At 46.5% G+C, this 14,550-nt stretch overlaps 1 protein-coding gene and 1 long non-coding RNA gene across 2 annotated transcripts in view; one reads left to right on the top strand and one right to left on the bottom strand.

The window, feature by feature from the left end:
* The window catches only part of LOC309337428, a 303,990-nt gene extending 294,786 nt beyond the window's left edge, over positions 1–9,204 (top strand). The window contains exon 2 of the long non-coding RNA XR_014154287.1: positions 9,173–9,204. This is a non-coding gene — a long non-coding RNA (uncharacterized lncRNA). The remainder of the gene's footprint in view (positions 1–9,172) is intronic.
* Positions 1–14,550, bottom strand: part of LOC309337313 (laminin subunit beta-1-like) — a 70,222-nt gene that overhangs the window by 7,797 nt on the left and 47,875 nt on the right. The window contains exons 22-30 of the mRNA XM_081854093.1: positions 13,535–13,698; positions 11,670–11,894; positions 10,236–10,450; positions 10,030–10,126; positions 7,375–7,753; positions 4,476–4,660; positions 4,140–4,381; positions 2,959–3,162; positions 96–240 (exon numbers count right to left, since the gene is read on the bottom strand). Of these exons, the coding sequence (XP_081710219.1) occupies positions 96–240; positions 2,959–3,162; positions 4,140–4,381; positions 4,476–4,660; positions 7,375–7,753; positions 10,030–10,126; positions 10,236–10,450; positions 11,670–11,894; positions 13,535–13,698 (1,856 nt within the window). The remainder of the gene's footprint in view (positions 1–95; positions 241–2,958; positions 3,163–4,139; positions 4,382–4,475; positions 4,661–7,374; positions 7,754–10,029; positions 10,127–10,235; positions 10,451–11,669; positions 11,895–13,534; positions 13,699–14,550) is intronic.

Consider the following 14,550-nt stretch of genomic DNA (forward strand, 5'->3'; position numbering starts at 1 on the left):
TAGGGCAAAGGGCAGGTGATTAACAACATCACCGCATCCATCCCTTTGCATGTCACATTGGACTGGTGTTCAGAGCAAGCCTGATGTTCTGCTACCTGCTAGGAAGTCCTTTATCCTCTGGATAAATTCCCGCAGCTTGGCCGTCGACTTCTCCACACGGTTCCAGGCCCCCTGTGCACGCTCCAGAGTGTCCTGAGCATGGCTCCTGGCATTCTGCGCCAAGTCCTGAATTTCTTGCACCTAAGAATGAACACTGAAGCTTAGTATCCCAAAGCAAACAGCCAGGCAATGAGCTGTGTCAGCTGTGGCGAGTGGAGTAGAGCGGAAAAGGGGGAAGGGAAGAGGTTTGGAGAGGATGCATGCCATCAGGGCCGTCTTAAGTACCGTATTTTTCGCTCTATAAGATGCACTAGACCACAAGACGCACTTAGTTTTTGGAGGAGGAAAACAAGAAAAAAAAATTGTGAATCTCAGAAGCCAGAACAGCAAGAGGAATCGCTGTGCAGTGAAAGCAGCGATCCCTCTTGCTTTTTCCGGCTTCTGGGATAGCTGCGCAGCCTGCATTCGCTCCATAAGACGCACACACATTTCCCCTTACTTTTTAGGAGGGAAAAAGTGAGTCTCATAGAGCCAAAAATACGGTATATCCAGTGCTGTGGTGCAGAGAACCCTCCGGCGCCCCCCACCACATTTCTGAATGTTAACAACCTTTTTACGACGCAGCCGGCAGCTTTGCGGGGCTGGAGGAGGCGGGCAGCGGCTGGAGGGCGACTCCTCTGGTGGGGAAGAGGCGGAGGCTCCGGGCATGGTGCTGCTTCAGTGAGGCGGGCGAGGGCAGTGAGCTGATGCCAGGAGGCGCCGCGTCCAGCCTCTGCCTCTTCCCTGGCACCCTCCAGAACTTGGCGCCCCGGCGCCCTGCGCCACTTGCCTCTATTGGCAAGACGCCCCTGTGTGCCATGAAGTTAAAGAAAATCCCCTACCTGCATTATATAGGCAGATTTCAGGGAGGGAAAGGGGGGGAAAGCAAAACACTTTTGCTTTCTCCCACCCTTCGGAAACTTCACCATTCTGCTAGACAGCTCAGGTGTGCAGCTGGGAGTCAGCCCCAAACCCTTTAAAGTACTATGTAGCTGAGCGGGAGAAGATCCCAGGAGGGTGGGAAAGGAAAAAAAAAGGCCTCGCTTTTTCTTTCACCGTTCTGAAACTTTCCATCCTTAAGAGAAACACAAGGTTTCTGTCCCAAGCCGACAGGAGACCAACCCTTGAATAAATCTGCAGTGAAATCTTTGCCTCAACGTGAATGCCATTTCTTTTTAACCTGTTTACATACACTTCTGCTGCCACTGTCATAGGCGCCGACTCCATGGGGCCTGAGGGGGCCCGAGCCCCCTCAAAAATTCGTTTGGGGGGGCTCCGCCCCCCCAATAATTTAAGAAAATTATAACCATAAATTTTGCTCTATAACACGCAGATTTTTTCTCCTAAAAAGTAAGGGGAAATGTCTGTGCGTGTTATTGAGCGAATGTGTGGTCCCTGGAGCTGACTCGCCGGAGCGCAGGGGCAAGGCAAAAATCAGGCAAAAATAAGATCCGGCGGAAGCTGCTGCTTTCCTGCATTCTGCCTCAGGGTCTTACTGCCCACGTGCTTCTGTTGCTGCGTTTGCTCAAACTCAGCAAAGAGCAGGGAATCCCCTGCCCTCCTGGCAAGCAGAGGGTTAAGGAAAGGATCGAGTCCTTCCTTCTAATTCTTTCCTAGTCACACTGCGTGCAGGCTCCAGCCCACCACCTCCTCCTCTCCATGCTCTAGGACTCGCAGGTGGGAGAGAGAAAGAGAGGGCTGGCCTGGGGGGGGGACTTTTGCCTTCCTTTCCTCCCCCCCACCCCGTTAAACTCCTCCCCTGCATTCTTAGCCAGCTGCTTCTCCGCACACCCCTCTTGTGCTTCTTGCCCCTTCTGTGTTTTTCCTTCCCTCCCCATTTAAAACGTGGTGACAAAGCACGGATCCACATGGATCCTCAGGATTTTTGCATTGGGTCACTCCAAATTCACCATCAGATCACATTACATGTCCATGGCTACAGTCTGTACCAAAAAAATCACGCACCCACTGTTGCCTAGGGTCACAGTGGTGCAAAAACGTGGTTACAAAGCACGGATCCACATGGATCCTCAGGATTTTTGCATTGGGCTACTCCAAACTCAGTCAGATATTAAAAATCTTTATAAAAAATCTTTATTAAATACATACAGAATGTTAAATTTTCAGTTTCGAAATATTAGTACTAGTTTAGTACTGTATTTCTATATTACTATAGTACTGTATTAGTTATTTTCAAATACTTAAATATTTTTAGGGTGTAAGACCCAATTAAAGCCCGTTATTTACATACAGTATTACAGTATTTACATACAGTATTAGGCATACTGTATTAACTTTATTAACTGTATTAAAGCATTAACTTTGAGATATTATTTTTATTTAATGAACCCTCAGCCTTATTCAAAGTAAGCTTAAATTAGCTATTTCACTTATTAATCAAAGTGCTATTACTGTGCGACAGCAATATTTTATGTTTTATTCTTTTAATGATAGTTTAGGATTTATTTAAGTATCATTTCAGTCTTTTCAGAGCTATATATTCACTGCTCTGTAATAGTCTATAAGCATAATTGTTACTGTAAATTAAATTAGCTTTTTACGAAAATACCGTGCGTGTTTATGTTTTGTTTCTTTTTTCAAAGCCAAAAAGTGTTTCAGGCTTGTCGAGTTTCCCGGAGTGTGGAGTTATAGAGAGTCGAGTTTTCGGGGTTCTAATGTTGATCATATGACTCTAAAATACTTTTAAAAAACTTTAAAACTCACTAATTTTCATCTAAAATTTAGAAAACTTCCCGGGGCAGGACCCCGGTATGGGCCCCCCCAATATTTTTTATAAGTCGGCGCCCCTGGCCACTGTACCTTGCTGGCAATGGTGCCCAGGTGCCTTGCGCTGCTCTCCAGCTGGCTGGAGATGTTCTGAGCTGTAGAGAGGGCCTTCATGGACACAGGCAGTGCTCCAGTGCAGCCGGGGCCTCCGCAGTGCCGCTGACCTAAGCTGTCCCGGCAGGAAGCCCCTCCGCACGGGGTCTGCTCACAGCCCTCTTCTCCAGAAGCTCCGCAGATCTAGAGCAAGAGGAGTCCAAGATCAGTGCAGGGAAACAGGAGTCTGGTGAAAGCCCCCATCCCTTGCATAGAAAAATGGAACAGGAGAAAGGAGGGCCAGAACTGGGGGCAGGAGAAAGTGAGGTTCTCATCTCCCCCCATTTCCATGTTAGCCTGCAAATATTTTTCAAACAATCCCCCATAAAGATTCACCAGCAAATTTTGATGCAAATTTAACCTTATATACAGCGTTTTGTATTCTGTTCCCCCGCCCAATGCAGTAAGTCCCAGAGCAACTTATAATTTATTATTATTATTATTATTATTATTATTATTATTATTATTATTACTATTGCCCCACCCATCTGGCTGGGTTTCCCCCGCCACTCTGGGCATCTCCCAACAGAATAATAATAATAATAAAGTGATAAAACTTCAAACATTAAAAACATAACATTATGCAAGTGTTATGTTCCAGGGATCGTGCCTAAACCAAAGTGGCATAAAGTCAAAATCGATTGGGTTCAAGCTCAGGCGGGATGGCCAAAATCATTTTTCCTGGAACCCTGCCCCACTTTCCATTTTATTTTGATTTCCTGCCATGGATGTAAAGCAAAATGCACACTAGTTAAATGTGTGTAAGTTGGGGGCTTACCGTATGCACATCTTTACAATGCGCCGCTCCCTAATATAATGTGTTTTTGTATCTTTCCCCCCACTAATAACATGCACACTTTATCCTAGCACATGCATCTTTGTACACATGACTTAGCTGGAGAATGGGACTGCAAAATTATGAGATGGACAAATTCCAAACAATGGCTACCAGCACCCCCACCACCACCCCAACCCGTATTTCAGAAAGCACAAATTAGCCCTTCGATCCAGAATTTCCACTCCATCCCTATCACCCAGGCCACAGCTCTCCTCTCTAACAAACACCTCTCTGCTCCCCTCCGTTCTCTTGCCCCGCACCCTTGCCCTGAATAATAACTCGCCTTCTGGTTGATCCTGCTCAGACTGAGGCTGCCGGCCTTTTTCTGGAGGTCGCGCAAAGACTTCCGCTGAGCAGCTGCCGTCTTGCGGAAAGCATCCCCCCTGCGTCTCAGGAGCTCAACGGTGGCCTGATGCGTGAGCTTGGACTGACCCACCGGGCTCTGAGAGCCGTGGACGGAGCTGTTCGCTCGCTGCTGGGCCAGCTGTGACTCCTGGAAGAATCCCAGGATGCTTTGGAAAGACTCTGCCGGCACAAAAGAGGTTACATTTCAGGGGTGGCCCCGTGACCCGTGCCTAGATCCTTCTTCTGCCCGGATACTGCCCCCCACATTTCTTACTGTTGAAGCTGGCGTTTGTCATCCTCTGCAGCTGGCTGCTGAGGTAGCTGACGGTGCGGTTGAGCTCCCCTAGCTCTTGGCTCAGCGCATTCAGACGCCTCTTTTGCCCGCCAGCTTCCTTCTCGGTGCCGTCCAGGTGTGAGTCTGTAGCCTGCAGCTGTTGCCAGAGCTCATCTGTGTCTGCCCTAGCGGTGGGAAGGAATACAGCATGTATATCCAACTCAGCTGCGGCGCTTGTTGGGCAAAGCGCTATCTCGTAGGCCTACCTACAGAGAGGTTAGGCTGGCCTCAGCTAGAGCCAGGGCTTTTTCGGCTGTGGCTCCGTTCTGGTGGAACGCTCTGTCACAAGAGACTAGGGCCCTGAGGGACTTGACATCTTTCCGCAGGGCCTGCAAGACAGAGCTGCTCCACCAGGCCTTTGGCCAGGGCACAGCCTGACCCCCTCCTTTGGCAATCTTCACAGAACTTTAGCCCAATGGTTGCCATCAATTTGAGTTGAACTAATTTTATAATGAAATGATTTTAGAATGTTGTATTATTTTATTGTTGTTAGCCGCCCTGAGCCCGGCTTCGGCTGGGGAGGGCAGGATATAAATAAAATTTATTATTATTATTATTATTACCTCGCAGGGTTGTCGGGAGTGGGAAAATCAGGATAGAAATAAGGCACACAAAATGATTCAAGTGCTGCACGTCCCCCAAGCTGGGTGGCAAGGGAGAATACAAATTTTGTTGGTTTATAGAGCTCTTTCACCACCACGCCTTTTGTCTAATGGTTTTGGGAACTGTAGTGCTGATAACTCTCTAAGCTGGAATGTGCGCAGAGGAGGGTGACGAAGATGGTCAAGGGTTTGGAAACCACGATGTATGAGGAACAGTTGAAGGAGCTGGGTATGTTTAGCTTGGAAAAGAGGAGACTGAGAGGAGATATGATAGCCATGTTCAACTATCTAAACATGGAAGATGGAGCAAGCACGTTTTCTGCTCTGGTCAGACCTCTCCTGGAGTACTGTGTCCAGTTCTGGGCACCAGGTTCAAGAAGGACACTGACAAACTGGAATGTGTCCAGAGAGGGCAACCAAAATGGTCAAAGGCCTGGAAACAATGCCTTATGAGGAACGGCTAAGGGAGCTGGGCATGTTTAGCCTGGAGAAGAGGAGGTTAAGGGGTAATATGATAGCCATGTTCAAATATATAAAAGGATGTCACATAGAGGAGGGAGAAAGGTTGTTTTCTGCTGCTCCAGAGAAGCGGACACGGAGCAATGGATCCAAACTACAAGAAAGAAGATTCCACCTAAACATTAGGAAGAACTTCCTGACAGTAAGAGCTGTTTGACAGTGGAATTTGCTGCCAAGGAGTGTGGTGGAGTCTCCTTTTTTGGAGGTCTTTAAGCAGAGGCTTGACAACCATATGTCAGGAGTGCTCTGATGGTGTTTCCTGCTTGGCAGGGGGTTGGACTCGATGGCCCTTGTGATCTCTTCCAACTCTAGGATTCTATGATTCTATGATTCTATGATTCTATGATTCTATGATTCTGTGATTCTATGCTCTGCTCTGGAGGCTGGGACCCGAACCAATGGCTTCAAGTTACTAGAAAGCAGATTCCGACTAACCACCAGGAAGAACTTTCTGACAGTAAGAGCTGTTCGGCAAAGGAACGGACTCCTTCAGGAGGTGGTAGACTCTTCTTCCTGGTAAGTTTTTTTAAACAGAGGCCGGAAGGCCATCTGTCAGGGATGCTTTAGTTGAGATTCCTGCACCGTAGGACTAGATAACACTTGGGTCCTTCCTAGCTCTACAATTCCATGATTCCGTGATTCTATAACTTCTAGCTCCTTTATCCACACACCCCAAATTAAGATGTCCAGGAGTGGATACTTGTTAATCAGTTTTTCAATCTGGATGTGCCCAGAGAGGAAAAACTTGAAGCACAAAGGTTATCAAATCCTTCAATTTCTGGCATGCACGAACCGAATAAAAAAAAAAACAGACCATTTCACGCTTAACAACTTAAGCGTGTAAGGACAAAAGAAGTAATTATAATTTATAAGTTTTCATGTTATTTTATTTTGTGAAAGCAACTAGAAAAAATATTATGTTGGGAAGATCTCACACAGGTGAAGGGAAGCAGTGGGGAGGAGGGGAGCGTTAGGTTGAATTTGGGAAATAAAATAATATATGGGACAGCAAAGGATATAATAGATTCTTATAGAACAGTAATATATTGTAACCAGAATAGAAGTTCAAAAGGGGAAGTAAATGTATTTTTTAGTATTTTCATTATCGTAATAGTTATTATTATTTCTTATTGGTAAAAGGCAATGTTAACTCAGACGTCTTTGTTTTGCTGTATAATTTTCTTAAAACAACAACAGCCCAACCTCTCTCACCACCAAAGAAACACAAATGAACAGCACGAGCAACGCTGACACCAAACCCTACATACATTAAGCAAAATAGAAACATCGCCACCCGACACCCCCATCTTCCCCCCTCCATCCCTCCCCCCCAATGTCTCAACAAATGAAACTGATTTGGAAAAATGTTACATGGAAAAAATACGAGAGACATTACAGTGGTACCTCGGGTTACATACGCTTCAGGTTACATACGCTTCAGGTTAGAGACTCCACTAACCCAGAAATAGTACCTCGGGTTAAGAACTTTACTTCAGGATGAGAACAGAAATCGTGCTCCGGCAGCGCGGCAGCAGCAGGAGGCCCCATTAGCTAAAGTGGTGCTTCAGGTTAAGAACAGTTTCAGGTTAAGAACGGACCTCCGGAATGAATTAAGTACGTAACGAGAGGTACCACTGTAATAATAATTTTAAAAACCCTAACAACAGTCCATTTCCCCTTTTTCTGCTTCCCTCCAATTCTACCTCACGTCTCCTTACCTGGTATCTTCCAGAAGGGCACTGAGCTGCCGCAACAGGGGAGTGCTTGGACTGCTGCCGTCTCCAAGGAGCCGCTCGACGTCACCCAGCCTGTCCTCCAGGTTGCGCATGCGGCTGCTGCTGGCCGCAGGGATGGGCCCCCCTTCCTTCAGGGCCTGCACTGTGCCCTGCAGCCTCTGCAGCTGTTCCCAGAGCTGTGCCAGAACCGCATCCCACTGGCCGAAGCAAGGGTGGCAGGGGGAGCAACGGGGGAAGTTCTGCTGGAAGCCGCGCCGGCACTGGTCGCAGTGTGGCCCCGTGAAGCCACCTCGGCATGTGCAGTGTCCCGTGAGACGATCACACTGCAGGCTCTCAGACCCCGTGGGGTCACACTCACAAGCTGCAGGGGGCAAAAACCGGAGGTCATTCCCCAAGCAAGCTTTGGCTTTAGTTTGTTTACATACCGTTTCATTCTGAACCGGTACAAGAGCCAGCTGCACCGCATTGAAATATAAGCACACACCATTAAAACACACCTTATAAAACATTACAGAAAGCCAGTACGAGTGGACTTGTAGCACCCTGCTTGTGGTTAACGCTTAGCTGGAATGAAATATTCAACGCAGCAATAGAGAAATTAAAATAGTAATTTATTTGTCAGACAAATAAATGAGAGGCACAGTGGTATATGGTTACCAAGCTCTGGCCTGGCCTCCTGCCATTCTGGCCAGCACTTATATTTCCTTAATCCAGCCCCCTTGCTCCTCCTGTGGCTGCCTCTGTCCAATCAGCCTGGTTGAAATTCCTATTGGCTGTTTGCTAGAACCAATCACAAAAGATACACCCATTTCCTTTCGCCCTTTTATGGGACACAAAGAGCTATATATTCTTATATCTATAAATGACAAATAAGTAGTAATATATCTTACATGTGTCTCAACAAGGAATCTTAATTACCAGCTCACCTCTTGCCCTCCTTGCCCTATTGCCTTCCAAAACAGATGGTTAATCTTAACTTTTTATCTTCAAGGATCTTGAGTTCACATCATCATTGAAAGATCTCCTTCATTTGGAGGTCTCTAAACAAAAGGCCTGACAACCATATATCTGGAGTGCTCGATGGCGTCTCCTGTCTGGCAGGAGGCTGGGCTCATTTGCCCCTCTGGTCTCCTATTGCAATATGACTCTATGAAATAAGAATTTAACATTTCTTTCTTTCTAGATCCTTTGCATAATTACATTTAAGCTAATATATTTCATACATTATCATAGGTAGCCTTTTAAAAGAATAAACCTTCTCAAAGTGAAAAGGAACAGTTTACAGCCTCAAAATAAAAGAGGGGGGAAAAAGCCTCTTCTTCTGTTTACACTCCCCTTCCAGCCAGTTGCTTTCTTTTCCATTTGCTCTTGGCCTTTTTAACCTTAGGAAGAAGATATGGCTCATTTTACTATTTACCAACCCTTAATTTGTAGGGTCAGTGTAACCTTGGCTCTCAGCCTGTAATTCCCTTTTTACGACTTTGAGAATTGTTTTCTGCTATAAATCAGGGGGCCCCCTTGTCTAGGAGGAAAAACATCTTGCCAAGGTTCTTTTAGGCAGCTGGTCTTCTGCCTGGCATGAAACATTTGAAAATCTTTAAGCTCATTTTAAAATACAAGCCCTGATCAAACATATAAGCTTTGATAAAAAATGCAGGCTTATGATTAGATGCCTCAGACTCTCTGTGCCCTTACCACAGCAAAAAGACTGATACTGATGAACTGGAAAAATAACAATGCGGCTCCCTGCTGTGATTTTATTGGTGTTAGCCGCCCTGAGCCCGGCTCTGGCTGGGGAGGGCGGTGCATAAATATATTTTTTAAAAAAATTTATTATTATTATTATTATTATTATTATTATTATTATTATTATTATATTCTACAATTGGATTGAAGACTTCTATAAACTCGCAACATATTAACAACTTGCATATAAATGCAGACTTGCCATGGACAAATTCAATGATATTTGGAATCCATTCTTACAAATACTGTAATAGGTTAAGATCTGGTGAAGTACAATAACAAGCTTGTAAAGTATACAGTTTGGGGGGTTTTCCCCTCCCCCCCTTCATTTCCACTTCTACACGGGTTCTGTTTCTCTTTTTCTTTCTCTCTCTTTTATTTACATCTCACCATGTTTAGTGCACATATAATTATGTACGTTTTGAACTTTCGATAAAGATGTTTAAAACACACACACGAAAGAACCATCACTCTAAAACAACGCAGCAATCGTAATAGTTCAATATGCTAAAGATACACAGCCCATATGTGTTTTTGTGGGAAGGCTTGGCAAAAGCAGCGGTTATCCCACTTGCAAAGAAGGATCAGCTTGCACAGTTGCCTACCGGTCAATAGACCAGGGGAGGCATTTCTTTAGGGCCAACAATACTGGGGCATTAATTACCACCATTAGCAGAGAAGCACAGGGTGCTCAAGTAAGGCATTGTCAGAGAACTTGAGCTTGCAATGCCAGGAGGTGGGGAAACTCATCCAGATCCCCTAGCCCTCATGGGCCAAATTTGACTGGTGGGTGGGGTTAGCCATCTGTCAATCACCTGACCTCACAACGCAGCAACCACGCACAATGTTTGGAGCGGAAGATTCTTGCTTGCACTGCGCACTCGTACTCACCTAGACATTCCTGTTCCGGGTCTCCCCAGTGATCTTCTTGACAGTGGGAGCAAACGCGGCCTCCAAAGCCCGGCTGGCAATGGCACTGCCCTGTGAACTGAAGAAAGGGAAAGGTGAGGTGGTGGTAGGGCTGGAACACTGGTGCGCGAGCCGCCCAGGTGCCTCCCCCTCTTAGGCTAACGCTCTTGAGCACTCGGCCACTTTACCATGTTGCAGTCCGACCGTAACGAATGGGCAGGGTCACAGTTGCACGGCTGACACCCCACGTCACTGCCGAAGCCCCAGAAGTTGGGGGTGCACCTGTCACAGTTCTTATCTACCACGTTGGGGCGGCAGGGGCAATTGCCTGTAGTTCGATCGCAGTGGCAGATGCCTTTGGAGCAGTGCGAGGGCAGTGTCCCCTGCTCGTTGCAGGTACAGCCTTGGGAAAAGAGAATTTATCTTAATGCTGGCAGTGTTTTCAAATGTACACAATTTCCCCCCATATATTCCATCAATGTTTCCCCGTCTTCTCTAAACGTATGTTCTTGTTGTTCTCTTAATTCTATATGTTAAGTCTGCAAGCTGCGCATATTCTGTCAGCTTAATTTTCCATTCTTCTTTAGTTGGGACCTCGCTCGTTTCCCATTTTTGGGCTAACGAAACACAGGCTGCAGTAGTAGCATACATAAATAACCTTTTTTGACACCTGGGAATTTCAGTCTGAATTATCCCCAACAAAAAGAACTCTGGTTTTTTGGGTGAAAGTACTTTTAAACATTTTTTCAATTCATTATGGATCATTTCCTGGTACTCTTTTACCCTTTTACAAGCCTACCACATGTGAAAGAACATTCCCTCAACCTCTTTGCATCTCCAGCACTTATCTGATTCAGTCTTATACATCTTAGCAAGCCTAGGTAAAGGTAAAGGGACCCCTGACCATTAGGTCCAGTCATGGCTGACTCTGGGGTTCTGGCGCTCATCTCGCTTTATTGGCCGAGGGAGCTGGCGTACAGCTTCCGGATCATGTGGTCAGCATGACTAAGCCGCTTCTGGCGAACCAGAGCAGCGCACAGAAACGCCGTTTACCTTCCCACCGGAGTGGTACCTATTTATCTACTTGCACCTTGACGTGCTTTTGAACTGCTAGGTTGGCAGGAGCAGGGACCAAGCAACGGGAGCTCACCCCATTGTGGGGATTCGAACCGCCAACCTTCTGATCGGCAAGCCCTAGGCTCTGTGGTTTAACCCACAGCGCCACCCACGTCCCTCTTAGCAAGCCTACTCGGTGTTAAATACCACCTGTAAATCGTTATCAGGTAGTTCTTCAAAGAATAACATTTTCAATTTCCATCAACCCTGCTTATCTTCACTAGCAAACTCTTATTTGTTCTCTGTTCTCTAGCATCTTGCTGCTGCTGTCTTCACTACCACCCCCAACATTTGCTGCCTAAAGTGACCACCTCACTCTACCTAATGAACAGGGTCAGCCCTGTTCCATGGACTACAGATCTACTCAAGCCTGCCACACCCTCCTTCCTCTAGCCTGCATGCCCCCCCCCCCGCCACAACAAAGCCTGCCAAACACCACTTCTCATTCTCAAATCACAAGTTCCTCCCAGCCATCCTCACAATCCAGGCCCGGCCACCCTACTCACGTCGGCAGCTACGCTGGAAGGCATTGCCGTAGTAGCCAGGCTGGCACTCAGAACAGTGGGGCCCGCCAGTGTGGTAAAGGCAGCGAAGGCATTGGCCGCTGTGCGGATCACAGGCTTCGGGGTCGCTGGGGTCAATGTTGTTGTTGCACTGGCAGGGGCGGCAGGCTCCACCTTCCTGCTCAGGGGCTCCAAAATAGCCAGGCGAGCAGTGGTCACACCGTGGTCCTGCCAGAGACATGGGACATTATTGAGGGGTGGGAGAAGGACATGTAGACCATCACTGCAGTCAGACCAACAAAACATGCTTTTCTAGATGGGCACACGAAGGGGTTGTGGCTCACAAGGCTTTTGTGAGAGAGAACTCGATGAGATCACTTCCTTTGTTTACCTTGGCAGGAAGCTGTAGCCCTACAAATTTCCTTCCTGCCTTGGCAGCCCTTTCTTTCCTCGCCACGCTTCCAAGCTGACCAAACGTACGTGTCTGAGCTCTGCAGTTCAGACACCATTTCTGAACTTGCGTTTTGTACTTTTGTAACATTTGTTACTTGCGTTTTGTACTTTTGTAACTTAGATCATAGTTATAAACCTGCCTTCATTTTGCTTCTGTAACTGCGGCTTCAAGAACTGGATTATGTAAGTAAATGCTACTTTTATTTCTTCACAAAACAATGTGTGATTGTTGTTTTTAAGGTGAAGAAAAGGGGTAACAATATTCCTTAAAGCGTTCTGGATTATTATTTCTAGAAGGTTAAATCAACCTTGTTTTAGCAAACGAATGGCACTTTACTGATTTCACTCACATCAGCAAGGAAGGGCAGTAACTAAACAATATATCCTCTCCTAGTGCCTAAATCCATCCCTACAGAACACATAATTACTTAGTGATGGCCATTTCTCCTCTTTTCTCACTATGGCCCAAAGGGAAGTGGAACTCTGTCGAACTGTTTTCGCCGACATTTATCACGGCAACTAGAAAGGTTGTTGCCAGGTCAGAAAAACTGGGAGCTCCTTCACCTCCTTTTGTGTACCTCTTCACAATCAACCAATTCTATTGTGTTTCTGGTAAAGGGTAGAGGTGGGTCTAGGAAGGGCAGGGGCATGGAGATGCTAGAATTCAAGGCAAGAAGGAATACTGTACTGCTAGTTAGGTCCAGGGGCTCAGTGGTTCATGTGTTTACATGTGGAGAGAATCAAGAGAAGGGGAGATAGATCAGGGCAGGCCTGCACAACTTACAACCCACCAAGCTGAATGCAGTCAACTAGTCACAAATATGAAAGCCTATCAGGGACTCGGTAAATTCGCTGGTTGTGCCACCAGCCTAACATGTGGAATGCCCATCATCTAGCACAGCCTTTCTCAACCTGTGGGTCCCCAGATGTTGTTGGACTACAACTCCCATCACCCCTAGCTAGCAAGGCCAGAGCTCACAGATGATGGGAGTTGCAGTCCAACAACATCTGGGGACCCACAGGCTGAGAACTGCTGATCTAGCAGATTATGACACTTGGGTGGTGGGCGTTCTTTTTTCTGTAAGTCATCGGTTGAACACGTCATAATAGCAGGATCATAAGACTGATTCAGCGCATTAGTCCGTCTAGCTCAGTACTGTTTACTCTGACTGGCAGAAGTTCTGCAGAGTTTCAAGCAGGGGTGTTTCACAGCCCTACGTGGAAATGTCAGGGGTCGAACCCGGGACCTTCTGCATGCAAAGAAGATGCTGTGCAATTGAGTCACAACACTTCATGGAGCACAGCGGCAGTCTGAAAGGGCAGTGGAGGTGTGCTAGAGGACAGTCTTGCAGAGGCTGTATCCTCAAAATGGCAACTTATTTAACCGCATCCCTTGCCCTTTCGATACACCTTACCTGTATAGCCTGGAGCACAAAGGCAAACAATCTGATTGGTTTCCCTGTCGGTATGGCAGGAGATGCCGTGATAGTGCCGAGACCCTGGATACCCAGGGCAAGGGCAGGGACGGCACTGTTGCCCTGAGCCCAAGACGGGGTCTCCATAGTAACCATCCAAGCATCTGTGATGGGGTAAAAAAAGGAGAAGAAAGAGCAACCTTAGGTGGTGGTGGTGGTGGTTGTTAGTGGTAATTTATTACATGCCCTTCATCCTAATGTCCAGCAATTAAAAACACAATATTAAAAACAATTCAAAACTACTTACAACCACAAAAGTAGGGTGGGTCCTAAAAATATGCACCTCATATGTCAAATTATCACCCATTCTTCCTGGCCACTCTTCATCACAGCTGGTTTTGCCCCATTATAAGCCTTATTAGTATAATCTGATGTTCCATCCCACAGTTTAGTCTCTTCACAATATACTCCTTTCAATCCTTCTCACAGTGTCTCTCTCCTCCAGTAATCTTCCCGTAGAATCTCCCTGTTTCTTCCTAAAACAAGCTAACAGTGCCTGCTCTAATCTCTTCCTTGAAGGCTGGTATCAGGGGACCAAGCTGTGCTGCATGATTCAGAAAAAAAGGTATCTCCTCTGCGCCTCTCTCTCTCTCTCTCTCTCTCTCTCTCTCTCTCTCTGTGTGTGTGTGTGTGTGTGTCTGGGCAGAACATCCATACTTGAGGTGGAAAAATGTGGGAAGAGGAGCTGTTTAACTCTGACAAAAAAGGACTGTTGTCTTTTCTCCAACCTGCTGCAATGAAACTCTTTAATAAGGGGAATATTTAGTGTTTCTTGTCAAATACCAGCACCAATCTTCCTAAGGAAAGGGACTCTGTCAGTCAATGCTTGTCCACCCACTCCCATCCCATTTTCCAATCAAGAGTTGCCCAGTCATAACGAACTCAGCCCTCCACACTGCAACATTTTATCGCAGTTGGGATCCCGTCACATTTTCCCCACAAATCCCACATGCGTA

The sequence above is a fragment of the Podarcis erhardii genome (genome assembly GCF_964252035.2).
Source record: "Podarcis erhardii genome assembly, chromosome: 2".
NCBI lineage: Eukaryota > Metazoa > Chordata > Lepidosauria > Squamata > Lacertidae > Podarcis > Podarcis erhardii.